The sequence below is a fragment of the Sceloporus undulatus genome, chromosome 6 (assembly GCF_019175285.1).
Source record: "Sceloporus undulatus isolate JIND9_A2432 ecotype Alabama chromosome 6, SceUnd_v1.1, whole genome shotgun sequence".
In the NCBI taxonomy this organism is placed as follows: Eukaryota; Metazoa; Chordata; class Lepidosauria; order Squamata; family Phrynosomatidae; genus Sceloporus; species Sceloporus undulatus.
In genome coordinates, this window is record NC_056527.1 from 108,801,205 (window position 1) to 108,820,058 (window position 18,854).

Sequence of the window (18,854 nt, forward strand, 5' to 3'; positions counted from 1 at the left end):
TTGGGTGTGCTCTCAATTTATCTGAGAAACTAGTCTAAAACACACTGAAGAAATAATCCAGTTTGAGACAGCTTTCACCTGCCCTGGCTCAGTGCTAGGAATATCCCCCAATGGAATCCTGGGATTTGTAGCACCAAAGTTCTTTGACAGAGAAGGGTAAATGTCTCACAAAACCACAATTCCCAGAATTTCCTAGCATTGAGCCAGGCTTGGCGCAAAGTGACTGTGTGCTTTCTTTCCCAGAATCCGCACTGGTACCCTGGGATTCAGTGGCAGACATTCAGAGGTTCCTCCAAAGAGAACTACTTTAAAAAAAAGGTTCCCTGAAGCTAGAAGAGACAATGCTGAAGAGACAGGCTTGCAGTTGACAACCTATTACAGTATGCTAATCCTGTTAGTTAATTGCATGCATTTTAAGATATTAATTAACTTGCAGGTATAAACATTACAGTCTCTCAAAGAACAAAATATATTCTGAGGGATTTTAATGAAGGAAATGGGTTTATGCAGACTAAATAGCACAGTCCCAAGGATGGGCATCCCTCATTTTTTGTAGTTACTATTTTTAAAAGCAGCTGGAGGGCAAAATTTGGCTCACATTGGACTCTTTTAATAGTTGCATTTGGGACTCTTCTTTCCTCCCGCACCCCCAACTCAAATGCTAATCATGGAGAAAACTATTGTGACTATGGAGGGCACTGGAAACATGGAGCTTAAACTCTCTGGTATAAAAACAGTGCTTGGAAAAGTTACTTTTGGAGATAGAACCAGAATTTTCCAAGCAGCAAAGGCATGCTGATCAGGAGATTCTGGGAGTTGTAGTCCAAAAAAAGTACTATGTCCAGACTTCATTAGGCATTTTGTTGTTGCTGCTGTGTGCCTTTGAGTTGTTCCTGACTTATTGCAATCCTAAGGTGAACCTATCATGGGGGTTTCTTTGTAAGTTTCTCCAGAGGGGATTTGTCATTGCCATCCTCTGAGGTTGAGAGAATGTGACTTGCCCAGGGTAACATTGAGTTAGCTGGGACTGGAACCCTGGTCTCCAAAGTCTTAGTCCAATGCTCAAACCATGCTGGCTCTCTTGCATTAGGCATACCTTCCAACATTTCACAGATGAAAAACAAGACATATGTAGTCAAGCAACATTGGAGGGTGGTCAAGACAGCAAAAGTTATTAAAGAGGTAGAACAGACAAGCCAGGAGGGGCTGCAGCAGTTTGCTTTTGCCTGAGCCTAGTGAGAAAAGTAAGCTTTTGCTTCTCCTCTGTTCTATACCTGCTAAGTTAACTGAGTGCAAACTGCTTTTGCACCTTGCAGTTTGCAGCAACTGAAGTAAGGTAAGAACATAGTGGGAGAGTGGGAGAAGGCAAAAGAAACAGGAACATTTTAAAGGCAGTTGAAAAAGTAGGATGACAGAGGATTAACCGGTACTGTCCCTGACAAATCAGGACACTTGGCAGGTATGTATCTGCAGGGTGCACACTCTTCAGAAAGTTAAAGGACCATTTTCAACCTCTCCTGACCATCAAAGGACCACCGTGTGCCATTTCCCAGATTCAGGAGTGATGTTTTGGTTATTTCTAGTCAGGTTTAGGGCCCATTTTTTTGTGTTTTGGGGTGGGAAAACAGCATTTTCCAGCAAAACCAACCCTCCTACAGCCTTCTCCCACCCCCAAATAATTGCAGCAGGGTTGCTTGAATTTTTTATTGGGTTTTAGAAGGATTGGTAGGCTTCCATGTGGTTCAGAGAATACATGGGACACCACTGCATCATGGTATGTGATCCATTGCCTACACAATTCCCCTCCCTGCACTAGACAAAGAGGATTCCAAATGAATACTGGCTTCGTATCAATAAATCCACTTTCAAGGCAAGATACACAACAACATGCATAAAAATCCAGGGTCTGGGTACATTCTAATGCTAATTAGCTTACTTGCTGTTCACCGCTATGATCTTTGGAACAGCGGTATATAAATAAAACAAATTATTATTAATTATTATTATTCATGTTGGTTAAAATGAAACCATTTATTTGTTAAACCATTCAGAATGTTTTTAAATAGATTTGATAATCAATTTGTTAAATTGTTGAATTAAAAATAGAATTGACCAGTAACAAATTAAATAATGATAACAATGTGACTAATGAAAAATAGGCACCCTTACTTAAAAGAAACATAGGTCCAAAACACACTGCAGAAATAATCCAGTTTGAGATGGCTTTAACTGCCCTGGCTCAATGCTAGGGAATTCTGGGAACTATAGTTTTCTGAGACAGTTAGCCTTCTCTGTCAGAGAGCTCTGGTGCAAGAGGAAATTACACTTCCCAGGATTCCTTAGCACTGAACGTGGGCAGTTAAAGCGGTCTCAGACTGGATTATTTCTGCAGTGCGTATTGGACCATACCTGGCATTTAGCCATTAAAGCAATGTTTAAATCACTGAGGAAATGATTAACAAATTCAAGTAACTATTTCATTTGAATGAGTTATTTCAAAAAGTTGAAAATACTACAATGAATTTAAATATGTATTGGGTGTACTCAGAAAAACCCTTATGAAAGATTTACTGCCAGGGAAGTGAGGACAGGAATGTAATTTGGATGCATCATGCTTTGTTTCTATTTAAATCAGTAGAACAAGTTAGTAACTACTAATTTAAATCTCATTAATTCTGATAGGATTAAACTATGACTAACATAGTCTGGATTCAATCCATAGAACTAGGGAGAATCAACAGGAAACTTAACTTTACCTGTCAGTTAAAAATTGCAGTTAAAAACTAGCTCACGACTAAATGAAGAAGCGATTTCTGCGCAAACAATATTATGTCACAGAAAAGTGGACACATTTAAAAAATTGCTTATTGTTAGTGTGTGTGTGTGTGTACACACACACACACAGTATATAATGTTTATGTATTGGTGCGGGTGTGTGCAAATAATACATTTAAAAGGAATACAGAGGTATCTCACTTTATTATAGCCTCATCCCGTTCTGCTATGGCTAATTTCATGGCCTCGTCCCGGTTGCTCTCTTGGTACAGACGCCTCTGGTTCTTTATTTCAGACTTTAAATGGCAGAGTTCCACATGTTGCAATGTAATCTAGACACAGAAATGAGAAGAAAAGGTGTTTCAGAGAAAAATCCTGCCATGCTACTGTATTGTATTTTCTGGTGGGAAGAACAGCACAAAAAATACATTAGACCATCACATAAACAAAACAACATAGCACTACCAACAAGCAATAAATATGGTATTTACTACAAATATGAATAACAGAGAATTTAAAATACTATATATAAAGAGTTAAATAGAATACAATACTGAACATACAATTATTAAAAAATAACATACAACATAGCCAAAAGTCACATGACATATATGGCAAAACAATAAATGAAATATATAACATACAAATGAGCAACATAAAGTCCAAGACTTAAAAGAGGCTGAGTACCTTTTGTCTAAAATCCTTGGGACCCGAGGTATTTAGTAAAATTTGCTTATAAACAATGAGATATCTTGGAGATGGGACCCAAATCTAAACACGAAATTCATTTATGTTTTATATACCGTACATCTTCTATGCATAGCCATAAGGTAATCTTATACACTATATTTTTAGTAATTTTGTTCATGAGGCAAAGTGTGTGTACACTGAACCATCAGCAAGCTGTCACTACCTCAGTCATCCATGTAAACAATCTTGAATTTTGGAGGATTTTGGATTTCCTGATAAGGAATACCCATCCTGTGGTGTTGTGGTTTGAGTGTTGGACTATGACTCTGGAGACCAGGGTTCAAACCCTGACTCATCCATAGAAACCCACTGAGTGACCTTGGGTAAGGCACACTTTCTCAGCCTCAGAGAGTGGCCATGGTAAACCCCCTCTGAGAAAACTTGCCAAGAAAACCCCATGATAGATTCACCTTAAGGTCACCATAAGTCAAAAATGACTTGGAAGCACATAACAGCAACAAAGCAAATGCCAGCTGTAGGATTAAATAGTTGTTGTAAAAGTGATGAACAACCCAACAATAACAAAGCACTTATGCAAAAGCCCAGCAAAGAATTACTGATGACTGACAGGCTGTAAATCATATGCAACCAGTTGGTCCTTCCCTGGGCTTGTACAACTGTTTTGGGTCTTCTTCAGAGGCAAAATGCACAAGATACCAACCACCCCAATAAATTTTGTGTCAGTATCCAAAACATATGATATACACTGGTCCCTCCACATGTCCGGCTTTGACTTTTCCGGATTTGATTATTCACAGATTTTATTAGTATGTTCTCTTTACAAATATCTAGGTCATCTAGCGCAACTTTATGGTCAACTTTAGCCAAAAGTCTCACTGAAAGACTAGAGATTCCTAGACAGAACACTCCACTAGGCATTTGTAGCTACTCCAGCGCAAGTCTATGGTCAATGTCCGGCAGATCTTGACCACAGAGTTGTACTGGAGGACCTAGAGATTCCTAGAAAGGTGTCCTGTCAGGTTTTTGTTATTTGCTGTTCTTCCACATTCACGAGGGTCCTATGACCCTAACCCCAGCGAATGTGGAGGGACAAGTGTATAATAAGTTACTGTGCAAGTTCTTTCTAAACAAACCACCCTGTGCTGTAACCACGTTCCTTGATATGCAGCATCTGTTGGCTATAATACCAGACAGATTGAATAGCTCAAGGAAACTCAGAAGCAGTACATTTAAAGAGAAATAATTCCTTATTATCGCTTCTCGATCTCCCTTTCAAGAATCACAAACTCTACCTGATCATGGAGTTTCATGATCTCTGTTTCTTTCTGCCTCAGTATATCTTGCTCCTGATGGCTCAAGGCTGAGAACATTTTGATGTATTCAGCTTTTTCCTCCTCTGATCTCCACTGTGAGAGGTTCTTTGGAGCCGTGGAAGTAGAACAGGACTTGCAAGTGCCATTGGTCAACAACTAAATCAGAAATACACAAACACAGCACAAAAGGTGAGACATCCATGACACAAAGATGCAGCTGACAAACCACAGGAGTGGTTTGGGATCATAATTTTCTTGAATAGAAGGGACAGATTTTAATGGGGATTCCTCACATAATACTAGCTTGTTATTTACGTCTGCATGGATATATAAAGGTTGAGTCTGATATATATATATATATATATATATATATATATATATATATATATATGAAATGATTGATATTAAATGATATTTGACAGGCTCATTCATCAATATAATGTATTTCTATACATTTCTTCATTTTTAAACGTCGTATTTTTAGGTTTGAACTTGTACTACATGGAACATCTATACATTGTTTGTCCTCTAAATCTACAAGTACCCACACTAAGGAATTTTGGAGAGTGGGGGAGTTTCAGCAGAGGAGAATATAACTTCTGTTTAAAGTTGAGATTTATTTTCATTCTACATTCTAGATTGCAGTTGCAAAATTTCGACCATATAGCATTTCAAGTGTCCAATGTATGAGAAGGATGGGCAATGGATCAAATAGCATTAACAGCCTGCGTTTCCCAGATTGACACATAATAGACTGTAGGCTTCCTCTGACTGTGAGAAATTTATCTCTGAGACAAACAGGTGAGCTTGATACCACCAGCACCTCTTGGCGTACCTTAGGAGTTTGCCCAGGTGCTCCAGGAGCATCCTCCAAACTATTATTGATCTCAGACTGGATGGAGGTAACTGAGGTATCTAAGTCGTGCAGATGGATCTCTTCTTTCATTTCCTTGACTTGGTGCTGCAAGCGACGGTTGAAGACCCGAAGCTCCTCCGCCTCCACTTCTACCCGCTGCAGCTTTAGATGAGAAACAGAAAGAGGTTATGGCAAATGAAAATAATGTGAGAAACCTTTCCTCCAGGAAATGCAGGAAAAGCTGCCCTCAATGACGCCTTCTTCGTCATTCTTTTTATAATAAGCCCACATGTCCCCTCATCTTTCTATGTTTAACTACTGTTCATTCCCAAACACCTCTTTCGTCTTAACACTCACATAATCTTAAACACTTATACTTAGATTTGTCAGTATATACCCGCAGTTCTTTCTCATGACTCTCTTTGCGGAGAAGGAGAAGGTTATCATGGAGCGTGTCCACCAAAGCCTGGATAGAATCATTCTCTTCCCGAAGCTGGTGGGTCTGCTTCTCCAGATCTTGCTTCCGGTCTTGTAACATAAGATTCTGATGGAGATATGGGAAATAAAACAAACTGTTCAACATGCTGCCAAAATGAGGCTTTGTATCTTCATTCTTGCTCAACTGTCAACCGGTTGCAATGCCACAAAGAGGGCCCATATCCTATTAAGGGGTGGATACAGCACTTTCCTGTCTGAAGCAGAAAATCTAAAATGACACCCCTCCCTATCATTGGTTGTTTTTTGTCATGCCTTAATCCAGTGATGTGTGTTTTTTGTCAATTAACTGGGACTTAAGTCGGACTCAAGTCACTTCAATGATTTGACTTAGACTTGACAAAAATGACACACTGACTTGCATATTTTTAGTGACTGACTTGCTGGTGACATTCACTTCGAGCAGCAGCCAAGATCTACCGCCAAAGTGCAGGGCACATTTCTTTGAAGGGAACAGCAAATGTATTAGGCAATGGGCTTGAGGTGGAAGGATTCTTCTAAAGTCTTTCAAAGGCTTTAGAAGACTCCTCTAATGTGGAGCGGAAACAGGCTGCTAAGCAGACCTCAACCCTTGCTTCAAGCCAATTTTGTAACACCCTTGCTGCTCCCTCCAAAAAACTAACACTATTTCCTTTTGCTCTGTTAAAAAACATTTGAGACTCGGCTTGAGACTTGAAAGTAGAGACTTGAGACTTGGACTAAAAAACCTGAATGCATCACTGCCTTAATGACACCTCAAGAGCCACATTTTTGTGAGATATTTAAAACCAGAGGTCTGGTGCCCCCACAGATTTAAACTGTAAATCCCAGGATTCCATAGCATGGAACCATGTCAATTAAAGCAGTGTCAAATTGTATGATTTCTGCACTGAAGATGCAGCCTATGTCTCAGAAGGGATGAGAAGAAAGTGTCATTTTCTCTGATTTCCTTACCTATCTGGCACCTCCTGGTGTAAGGAAAGGGGTGGCAGAACAAAGATTTGTTTTCTCACCTCAGCTTGCAGGCTTTGCATCTGGGCAATATGTTCAGTACTGTTAAGGGTCAAAGTCCGATGCTCTCCACGCAACAATGTCAGTTCTTCCTGTAGCCGCTGCTCCTGCTGGGCAAGCTGAAGAGCGACGGACATATTTATATCTTGTCTTTCCTCAAGCAGCTCCAAGTGGCATGCATAGCTCCCTTCTCCATCATTATCTTCACAACAATCCAAAGTTATGCAAATTGGGTTTTTTAATATTAATTTCAAAGGGGGAAATGTTCAAACGTGTTTTCATGTAATGATATATTTTGGTACTCTGGCTGCATCTGCACTGCAGAAATAATACGGTTTGATACTGCTTTAACTGTCATGGCTCAATGCTATGGAATTCTGGGATTTGTAGTTTTGCGAGTTATTTAGTCTTCTCTGCCAGAGCTCTGGTGCCACAAGAAATTACAAATCCCAGGATTCCATAACACTGAGCCATGACAGTTAAAGTGGCATCAAACTGCATTATTTCAGCAGTGCCAATGACCCTTTGCTATGTTGGGTACCAATGCTGGTAGAAAGATAGCATAGGGTTTTTTTTCTTGTCTGAATCCACAACAGCTATGAGAATTATGGTGTGGTCCTGATACAGTACCCACCAAATGTCCCAATTTGGCAGGAACAGTCCCAATTAATCCTCAATCAGCCTATTTTTCAACTGTTTTTAAAATTCCCAGTCTTTTCTCCTCCCTTCTCCTTCCTAGTCTCTCACTGGGCAAAACTAGACATGGTATTAAATGGTGTGAAAGCAATTGATACATTTGCTATTGTTGTGTGCCTTCAAGTCACTTCCGACTGATGGCGACTCTAAAGCAACCCTATCATGGGGTTTTCTTTTCAAGATTTGTTCAGAGGAGGTTTGCCATTGCCTTCCTCTGAGGCTGAGAGTGTGTGACTTGCTCAAGGTCAAGCAGTGGGTTTCATGGCTGAGCTGGGAACTGAACCCAGAGTTGAACTCCAGAGTTGTAGTCCAACACTCAAACCACTATGCCACATTGGCTCACGTATACATTTCAAAAATGTAAATAGCCCAGAGAGTGGGTGGAAAATAGATTCAAGAAGCCTGCTGCAGGAGAGATGGGAGTGACATTGGTCACTCCCTGGCAATGGTCCTAATGAAAATCAGTTTTCCTACCAAGCCACCCAAAGCCAGTATAACTGTTTTGGTTTGGTATTTACAGTTCCAATTAATCCTCTGCCATCTCACTTTTTCAACTGCTTTTAAAATGTCATAGTTTCTCCCTCCTTGTTCCATTTCCTCCCTTTGTATTCATTTTACTTCAATTGCTGCAACCTGAATTCAAAGTACAAGACTAGTTTGCACTCAGTTAACTCAAACAGGGGCATGGGAGGGGAGAGGAGGAGGCAGAATCTTGCACTTCCCAGTGAGCTCAGGCAAAAGTAAACTGCTGCAGCCTTTCTTAGCTTGTGCATTCTTCCTCAGTAATGACTTTTTCCATCTTGACCACCCTCACATATGCCACACATGTCCCTTTCATCTGGGAAAGTTTGGAGGGCATGTGGCTATGTGCCTTTGAGCAACCTTGGTCTTACACTGAAAGTGGGAATTTTCATATCCAATTAACTGGTTCCAGGGAATCAGAATCATAAAACAGATCAAATTAGGCAGGATGGAAACACCATTCCTCACCACCAAATGTTTTGCATGATTATTCTGATCACGCTTGACATGGCCAGTGATCAAAGATGTTGAAGATCATAGTCCAAGACAATCAGATTGGAGAAGGTTAGCAGAAAATCTCTCTTTAAGAACTTTGCACTTTTGCAGCATATGGAGTGCTTCTTGAAGGCTTATCACACTTATTTGACCTCATTATTACCTCCTCCTCCTCCTCCTCCTCCTTTTGGTTAGTTTCCCACATGCCTCGAAACCCGCCAGTCTGGTCAGTGCTGTTGTTGTGATAACAATGCAGCATGATCTCACTCCATAGCTTGTTTGACTCAAATGCATTCCTTCTTCAGTAATGGAACTACCAGTATTGCACAACTAATTTTGTGGTGGCCGCAATGAACTTGTACATCTTGACATGGAAATAGGAAACATCCTTTGGTCCATCTAACTCACTCTTATTGACATCATGGGCCCTCCAGATACTGCTGAATGGTCAGGAATAATGGGAACTGTAGGCCCACATATGCCCACTCCACCGGTCAGTTCTTCACAGTTTCTAGGGTGGGGTGTCTTTCCCAGCCTTATCTGGCACAGTGGTTGAATCTTGGCTCACTTGCATGGAAAGCACATGCTTTGCCACTGAGCTACAGCTGAGCTTTAAACATGATAACAATCTGGGTAGTGTATATGCTACATATGTGCACAAACAAATGCACACAAATTCTGTTCCAGGAAAATATTAGGCAAAGGAAGATGATTCATTTCTCAACTTCATATTCTGTATTGGTTTCAGGTTGTTAAGGTGTTTACAGCTTGTTTTGAGAGAGAGAGGGAGGAAGGAAAGGAGCAAAGGAGACAGCCCTAGAGTTCAATTCGCCTGAAAAATGATGAAAATACTTATACCCAAAAAGTAAACACTTATACCCGAAAGTAAAAAGGTATCGTTTTTGTCCCCTTTACGTTCACTTTATTTTCGCATTATTTCTGTTTTGCAGAAACATCTTGTGAGAAACCTCCTGCATTTGCGGATTTTTTCTCCTTTAAATCTACTTTAAATCCCATTTTTATCAGAATTCCTCTAGTGTGATAAGCTCCTTAGAAATGAAACAGAAAGGAGAAAAGATATTGTCGTCCTGATGGCTATATGGAATCTCCATGTTAAGGAGGAGTGTACCTCTGAATCGAGAGCTAAGAAATGTTATTTAGAAGATTACAACTCCCAGAATCCCCCAACTGGTCATTGGGTAATGCTGGATGTGGGATTGTGAGAACTATAGTTCACAAAATGAATTTTTCCATGCACAATTTCAAATACGGTTCAGTGAAGAGTGACAGCGCAGGAAAACCCTTTTGGTGGTTTTCTGATGCATTTGATTGGCCAATGTAAGAAACAGGATACTAGGCTTACAGGCATTTTGGGCCTGATCCAAGCCTACTGTTAAACTTAAAGAAAACAAAAATAATGACCACTACATAAATTACATAAATGAGGAAATCAAAATAGTTAAAGATTTCCCAGAACTTGGATCAAACATTGATCAGAATGGAGACTGCAGTCAAGAAACCAAAAGAAAAAGAAAAAAAGAAAATGCATTCTCCTATTAATTTTCTCCTTCAATATGCCGAATTGCAGATGCTGTTGGATTTAGGTGTTCACTGCTTTTTAGAGGGGGGAAAAGTTTTGACATATGAAATGTGGCACAGTGATTCATCAGTCTCATCGCTCAAGCACTGCCATGTTTTATACCTGAAAACTTCCATTATGTCACATTTCAACAACATTAAAATACTTGAAATCCAATGCTTTACATCTCCTCCACCCACACCAAAACACTCTGCAGATAGGAAATGGCTATATAAGGAAGCAGACTAGGTAAGACTACAACTTCCTTGTATGTTAGCTTGCTGATCAAAGGGGCAATGCTAGCTCTACCATTAACAAAACACACAAGACACATCCTACTAGAGGAAATACTATATTGACTGCAGCCACACAAAAGGTTGACATTATCATGGGACCAGATCAACCCACCTGTTGGTCAATGAGCCCGTGCCCAGAACCTACTGGCTGACACCAGAATTCAACATGGCCGGACATCACTTTGTGGTTTCCCCTATCACTGGAGGTGTGGTGAAGTGAATACCTTCCCAGTGGGATGTTCCTCCTGCTATCCACAGTCCCATAAGGAGACTCCCCTTTACTATTTGTTGGACCTATCAACGTCCCAAATATCATCTTCCTGGATGCAGACCCCATGACAAATCACCTAAAACAAAGCTGCAACAATCACACACTGATGAGAACAAAGAACTTGCAGAAGGTGGGTGGGATAAAACTTAAAAACACACTGAGGCTCTCGTACCTTGAAGACTATTAAATGCCTGAGCACTGCACCTGAGTGAAACAAAACAGTTTCCTTCAGGAGAGGTCCCATCTTCCAGCTTTGAATCTATCGGCTGACATTTCCCACCCTTACTAGAGCCCAAGCAAAGATACACAAACTTCTGGAAAGGAAAAGCTCAGCTCCACATCGCAGCCAACATGGTGCCACCGTTCTGCCATGCTCTTAGACTGCAAACTCACCTCCCAGTAAGTTCAGAAGCATGCTTTCTGCAGGAAAGGAGTGCTTTTGTTTTTGAGTAGGTCCAGTCATGTAATTCCTCCTTTCCAGCTGCATTACAGAGTTGTGCAGCCTCAGAAAGGCTGCTGCAGACATTCTTTCATAGGATTTTTATCACACCAGCCTTCTGTCTCGCTGCAGTTGTGTTAGTGGAAAGAAGTGGAAACATACCAGCCTGGGAGCATTCATTACCACACTTCTCTGTAATAGTGCAAAGGTGCTACTTTAGTGATCTATTGTCTCACACACTCTCTTCCACATAGCCTCCATAATTCTGTCTTCCTGCCCTATGCCCTACCCAGAGTGCCTTTTGGTTTGGGGTTTGTTTTTTAAAACGCAATTGAGCATTTATGGCAATGTGATGTAATAAAAAAAAGGGGGGGAAAGCAAAGCAAAGCAAAGCAACCAAAAAAAAAAAAAGCCTGCTTAGGAATAGAAGGGAGAAGGGGAGAATCACACACACAGATACCATAGTGGAGCTGCAACGGAAGGGCCCTATCGCACCTGAGGCCCTAATGGGAAAGCAGCTTTATTGGAAGCCATTGACAGGTTTTTCTGTCAAAGAAAAGATATCCTTTACAGATGTTTTAAATGCAAAACAGTAACAAGAGAGAGACAACATCATGTGATAAGTATGGCCAAAGATGCTATTTTCCAGATTTAATTCTGATTTAAAAACCTTGTGTGATAATCTTCTGAATGTGACAAATGAATGGTCCAAGCTTCTTAAATAGTACCCCTGCCTCGGTCCCACCTCATTCACAAGATCATGTGAATCCCAAACCATACTGAAAAATATTCAGAGCCCTGACAGCAATTTAGAAGAGAGCTTGGGAAACTTACTTTGGGGGCTACAAATCCCAGGATCACTGAGTATGTTGGCTGGGAGATTCTGGGAAACACAGTCCAAAGCTAACTTTCCCAAACCTCTTTGGTATATAATGTTGCCCCCTCCTCCACTAACAATCAAAGACAGTACCAAACCCATGCAAATTGCCACCATAAATGTGAACTGTTTACTTTTTAGCCAAGAAGGACTCTTTGACATTTAGCAGCTGAAGGGCAGCAAGGGCAATTCAGCTTAATTACAGTGTGCAAATTCAACATGCCTACTTGCCTACATAAAGCTGCAGCTGAACAGAAAACTTCAACTGTTGAATTCCTGCACATCTGGCCACTGTTAAAAGACAAATGCTGGGCCCTGGACCCATGCTCATCTCCTCACTCACCAGTCTCCAGCAAGTGACATCAGCCAAATTCCCTCACCTGACTGAGCTGCTCCACCAGGCGCTGGTTCTGTTCCGAAAGGTCCAAGACAGCCTGCGAACTCTCCCGGCTTGTGTCCTGCTGTTCCATACGCTGCTGACCCAGTCGGGTTCGGGCAGCTGCCAAATCTGCCTCCAGCTCTGCTATGCGAATCTCAAATTCAGCCCGACCCAGTTCAAGGTGCTGGCGGAGTTCATGCTTCTCTTGTTCGAGATGCTGAGAGAGACCAGAGTGAGAATGAAAGGGGCTAGATAATTACAAAAGGAAGATGGTATAAAATAATAATCCAGAACATTAGCTGTGAGCTATGGGTTTGAATCTCCCTGCAGCTAAGAATTAATTAGCAGTTGGTCATATCTTTAACACTGGCCTGCCTCATTAAACAAATTAAGAAAAGACTGTGGCTGCATCCAAACTGCAGAAATAATCCATTTTCACACCACTTTAACTGCCATGCATCAATGCTATGGAATTCCTGGGTTTGTAATTTTGTTGTGGCACCAGAGCTCTCTGACAGAGAAGGCAAGATGTCTCACAAAACTACAATTCCAGAATTCTACAGTGCTGAGCCATGGCAGTTAAAGCAGTGTCAAATTGGATTACTTCTGTCATGCAGATGCAGCCTCTATCGAAAGTGCCTTAATTGCTCAATGCTTTGCAAGTACCAAGCATTGTTAAAATGTCCCCTTTCTAACAGGGAAGTGGTGCATTAAATATTCTTACAGTTAGGAACAGCATTCAAAGACATATAAATAGGCTTGTTAGTCTGGATCAGTATGCAAAGGGATCTTGTAGCACCTTTGAGACTAGTTAGTCAAAGGTGCTACAAGATCCCTTTGCAACAGGAGTCTTGTCAGCACTTATGAAATCTCTTGAACAGATTTTAAGTTACTGGCATAAATCTGTTGTTGTTGTTGTGTGCCTTTGTTCTTGACTTATGGCGACCCTATGGTGAACATATCATGGTGGTTTCTTGTAAAGATTTGTTCAGAGGAGGTTTGCCATCACCTTATCCTGAGGCTGAGAGAGTGTGACTTGCCCAAGGTCACCCAGTGAGTTTCATGGCTGAGCTGAGAATCAAACCCTGATCTCCAGAGTTGCAGGTCAACACTCAAACCATTACGCCATACTAGCTGCTATTATTATTATTATTATTATTATTATTATTAGATACAGGTAAGAACATATTAAAAAGTGTACGTTAAAATAGGGTTATATCTATGACAATATTAAAATGATTTAAAACTACACTTAAAAATATAAATTACTAGTAAAAGATTAAACAATAAAAGATAAAAAGCTATTAAAGCCAATCTACATACTGCAGGAAAACAGCAAAAGGTGCTTTTTGGTGTTGAAAAATACTGCTGGTAGATGCTATTAGAATCTACTTTATACCTTCTTGGACATGCTCAGTTTACTCCACAAAACTGATTAGCAGAATCTTTCCAAGTTTTTAGAAGAGAGTCTTTCTTATCCTTAGTAATACCAGGAACACTGAACCTGAGACTTTCTGTATGGATAGCATGTGCTTTTCTACGAAGAATGTCACTTTTCTGAGATTGGTTTCTTCCAGTGTAACTAGAGATTGTAAAGAGGGAATTCAGAAGCAGAGTCCCAGGAGGTTTTATTCAGAGTGACAGATGGCATCTCTTAGTAAATCAATGGTTGCTCTCTTTAATTCGATATCATTAAGTCATATTGTCCTTGTGTGCCTTCATGTTGTTTCCGACATATAACCCTATCACGGGTTTTTCTGGGGCTGAGAGTGTGTAACTTGCCCAAGTCATACCCTCCAACATTTCATAAATGAAAACTGGGTCTCATGTGGCCAAATGACATCAGGATTTAGTAAAGGTGGCAAAAATTATTAAGAACTGACAAGCTGGGAAAGCCTACAGCAGCTTACTTTTGCCTAGATCTAGAGGGAAGGGCAAAATTTTGCCCCTCCTATCCTCTCCTCCCTGTTGAAGAAATTGAGTACCAGCTACTTTTGCACTTTGAACTCAGTTTGCAGCAATTGAAGTAAGCCAAGGATGAAGGTGGGAAATTCGAGGAAAGGAGAGAAACTGGGAGAGTATTCAGAAAAAGTGGGGCAATGGGCCATTAAGATTGTCCCTGCCAAATCAGGATAGTTAGAGGGTATGTTAAGTACAAACGTCAGGCTAGAATGGAGCATCCCAATTTCAAGTTTGTTGGAATAAACTTGGGGTTTGTTTGCTAGAATCACAAGGTTCACGAAACAAAATCTGATACAAAACAGTAGTGTGTAAATAGGGGTAAGTATCATGTATCCTTCCAGATATTGCAACCCCAGTATTAATCATCATTGTCTAATCTGGCTAGGACTGATAAGAGTGGCAGTCCAGCAAAAACTGGATGGTTGCGTGAGTCTATGAGCCATGTTTTTTGCTGTTAGCTGCATTCAAGTTGACCTTGCTTCATGGCGACTCTGTGGATAAGACATCTCCACAAACTTTTATCCTCCACTGCTCTGCTTAGTTTCTGCAATTTCAGACATGCAACCTCCCTGACTGAGTCCATCCATCTGGCGTCTGATCTCTCTCTCTTTCTGCTGCCTTCTGCCTTTTCTAGCATAATTGACTATTCTAATAAGTCTTTCCCTCTCATGATGTGGCCAAAGTATGACAGCCTCAGTTTAATCATCTTGGCTTCCAGGAAAATTTCCCGCTTGATCTCTGTTAGAACCCAACTGTTTGACTTTTTGGCTGCCCACGGTATCCTCAGCACTCTTCTCCAGCACCACATCTTAAATGGATTGATTTTCTTTTTCACGCTCTCAGGCTCTCATGTCCATACATGGTGATGGGGAATACAATGTTTTGAACAATTCTAACTTTCATGCTCAGTTGTATATCTTTACTCTTTTGTATCATATCTAGCTCTTTTGTCGTTGCCCTTCCCTTCTTACTTCTACCAACTGGATATATTTCAATGACCTCTTCAGCCTTATAATTCTGGTAGTAACTCTGACTTATTGGCTTCCATAACATCTATGTGCAAATAAGATTTTAACACCACCTGCTGACCCTTATACCTATTCCTATCCCAAATATGCATATTATACAAAAAGATAATGTCACTGTTATATAGTCACTTTCATGTTTTTGACCTGCTGACTTCACATTGCATTTTCCTCTAGTATCTGAAAACTTTTTGTGAGAACTGCCCTACAGTCACACGTTGCTGACAAAAAATATTTTTTTAAAAAGAGGGCACCTAACGTCATGTCTCCCTTGAGTCCACACTCTCTGATTACTTGTTTTAGAATAAAACTTCCAAAACACTCCAAACCAACATGGACAATGGAACTTATAATCCCAACAAATAACATTTCCAAATTTCCCAAACCCAGTCTCCTAATTCCTGATACTGAAGACTATTGACCAGAATATGGATATGGAGCTTTCATTTTTAGAAGGAATATATATCTCTGAAAATCAAGTACTTGAAGAGAATTGTTATAAACACAGCATCTGGGATGGTTGAACAAGGCAAAGTCATTCCTATATTTTTTGAGATCCAGCATTCAGGTTCAAATTAAGCACATGGGCCCTTGGTATCCGTTGGGGTTTGGTTCCAGGACACTCGATGGATACCAAAATCTGTGGATGCTCAAGTGCCATTAAACACAATGCCTAATAAAATGGTGTCTCTTATATAATATGGCAAAAACCAAGGCTTGCTCTTTGGAATTTATAATTTTAAAAAATATTTTCAAGCCATTGATGGTTGAATTAGTGTAAAAAGAATTTGTGGATATGGAGGGCCGACTGTGCCACACATATTCCTTTCCTTGAGCATTTGGAATCCTATTTGTAATTACTTTCCTAGCAAAGGTGCTGTGAATTTCCAACAGAGCAGTGTCCCCAGCAACTGTAAAGACAAATACACCCATGAGGGGGAAAGTCTCTCTATTGGTTTCCACTCCGTTCAGACACACCTTGAATTCTGCCAGCTGGGACGCCAACTTTAATGACAGGGACGCACATTTAATACCAGTTGAGCAGGCTTGTGAAAATGTTTAGCTTCACTTTTTGCAGGTTTCATAAACGCCCCCTTGACCAGTCTGCCTTCCAAAAAAGCCACCGCATTCTGCCTTACCGCCCACCTTATATAACCAAGAGAAATGTTTAGCTCTCCAAAGGGCACAACCAGTGGGTGAGGCTTGTTCAGAGGTGCGTGAGTCATAGTGGGTGCTTTCTTTCTATGGCACCCCTGTTCCGGTCACTCTCAGTTCTCCCTTTTCTTTTGCTCACTAAATAATTATACCCTGCTCCACTTCACCTCAGTAGCAGTGCCCTCTTTAACACAAAACTGGTTGAACCAGTTGCCACAGGTATCATGCCCAGAGGCTGCTCTGCCGGTGCCAATTTCACCCTAGGTCAAGGCCTCAGTGGTGCGGTAATTTGAGAGGAGAAACGGATTTGAGAAAACATATCCAAGGGTAGCTGTGTTGGCCATATATCAAAGTACAGGATCATACAAAATCCACAAAACAATGATATCTTTATTGGGACAACCAAAATGCATATTATACATGTTGCAAGGTTTCGAAGCTCCACTGGCTTTTTCATCAGGCAAATGGTAAAGGTAAAAGGTATCAGGAAAAAGTAAGGGTGCATCTATACTGTAGGAATAATGCAGTTTGACATCACTTTAAGTGCTGTAACTCCTCATGGAAACAGGATGAAGCCATGCCCATCAAAGTGATGTCAAACTGCATTATTCCTACATTATAAATTATTATTATTATTATTATTATTATTATTATTAGATGCACCCTTCCTCAGGAGCCAAACACACCACAGGAGCCAGAAGCCCCAACACTTCAGGGGGCTCAAGCAAGGAAGCCCACCATTGCTTCACAGAAAGAGTTTGTGTGTCAGAATGGCCATTCAGTCACGTTATATATGCACACTGCAGCAGCAACTACATGCAAGCAGAATTGGTGCCAGTCTCAACAATCTACATAGGGGCATTTGTGGAATTTTATACATGGAATCATGCTCAGTATCAGCAAATATGTAACATGTAAAGACCACATTCCTGGTTTTGGGAACTCAAAGGACCCTATGACAGTAGTGTCCCACTACTGCACTCTAAGATTTATTTGGAAAGATAGCATTGCCTCCCACATCTCGGTGCCATTCCCAGTTTCTCTCTCTTTCTCCCACTATTCCCTTTGTCAGCTTATTCAAAGTGATGCTGAGTTCAAATAGGTTTGCCTTCAGTTAACTCAGCAAGGAAGGGAGAAGAGTTAAGGGATGGAACCTTGCCCTTCCCTGTAAGTTGAGACAAAAGCAAACTGCTGCCTCTCTTAGCTTGTCCGATCTCCCCAATCAATAGCTTTTGCCATCTTGACCACATGCTGATGTAGCTCGGCCACACGCATCTCAATTTTTATCAGTGAAATGTTGGTGGGCATGGTCACCCTCTGTGCCACCACCCTTGCAGATGGCAGCCACCTTACCCTTCTCACCTCTTTGGCCTCCATGTGCTCCTTGGCCAGTTCTTCATAGCGCCGCTCCAGCTCCTCATTTCGCTCCAGGAGCATCTTTCCCAACTCAGCTGCCAGGAGCAAATCCTGCTCTTTCCTCTGCAACAACAATGCCAAATCCCCTTCTTCAGGGTCCTCATCCCCAGCAGCCATATCCCCGGCAAAAGACTGCTGGCACTCACCCCCAAAGGGGTAGAACTCATCCCCCAAAGCAGGTGGAGAGGTGAGAGGGAACTGGGTACGGAGGGGCTCTTCTTCGGGATACATGGAAGAAGCTGTGGTTGTTGTCATGGGGTTTCTAAAAGAATGGTGGCAGGGCGCCAGCTGATCAAACTGGTCCAATGTTGGAAGCCAGGATGCCCAGATTCACTACCAAGACAATGATTTCTATGAATTCAAGGAAGCAAGCGAAGTGGTAACCAAGAAGACACCTGGGTTCTTTTCCCTGGGGGAGAAAAATGATGCTTTCTAGAAAAGGAGCTTTCAGGTGAGTATCATCATCCGAAGATCCAGGTAAAAGACAATCCAAATGCCTGAGGTCTAGCCAAAGCTCAAAGCTAGTTCTCTTTGTTCCTTTTCCTTCTTCTCCCAGTTGGGTTTCGCTGTTTATTTCCTGATCCCTGCCTCCACCCTCCAGA

General features: G+C 41.1%; 1 protein-coding gene across 1 annotated transcript in view; it reads right to left on the minus strand.

Moving 5' to 3' along the window:
- Positions 1–18,590, minus strand: part of BICDL2 (BICD family like cargo adaptor 2) — a 23,347-nt gene extending 4,757 nt beyond the window's left edge. The window contains exons 1-7 of the mRNA XM_042471648.1: positions 18,199–18,590; positions 12,696–12,911; positions 7,143–7,259; positions 6,053–6,199; positions 5,635–5,817; positions 4,779–4,955; positions 2,977–3,107 (exon numbers count right to left, since the gene is read on the minus strand). Of these exons, the coding sequence (XP_042327582.1) occupies positions 2,977–3,107; positions 4,779–4,955; positions 5,635–5,817; positions 6,053–6,199; positions 7,143–7,259; positions 12,696–12,911; positions 18,199–18,507 (1,280 nt within the window). The 5' untranslated portion in view covers positions 18,508–18,590. The remainder of the gene's footprint in view (positions 1–2,976; positions 3,108–4,778; positions 4,956–5,634; positions 5,818–6,052; positions 6,200–7,142; positions 7,260–12,695; positions 12,912–18,198) is intronic.
- Between the last annotated feature and the right edge of the window lie 264 nt (positions 18,591–18,854).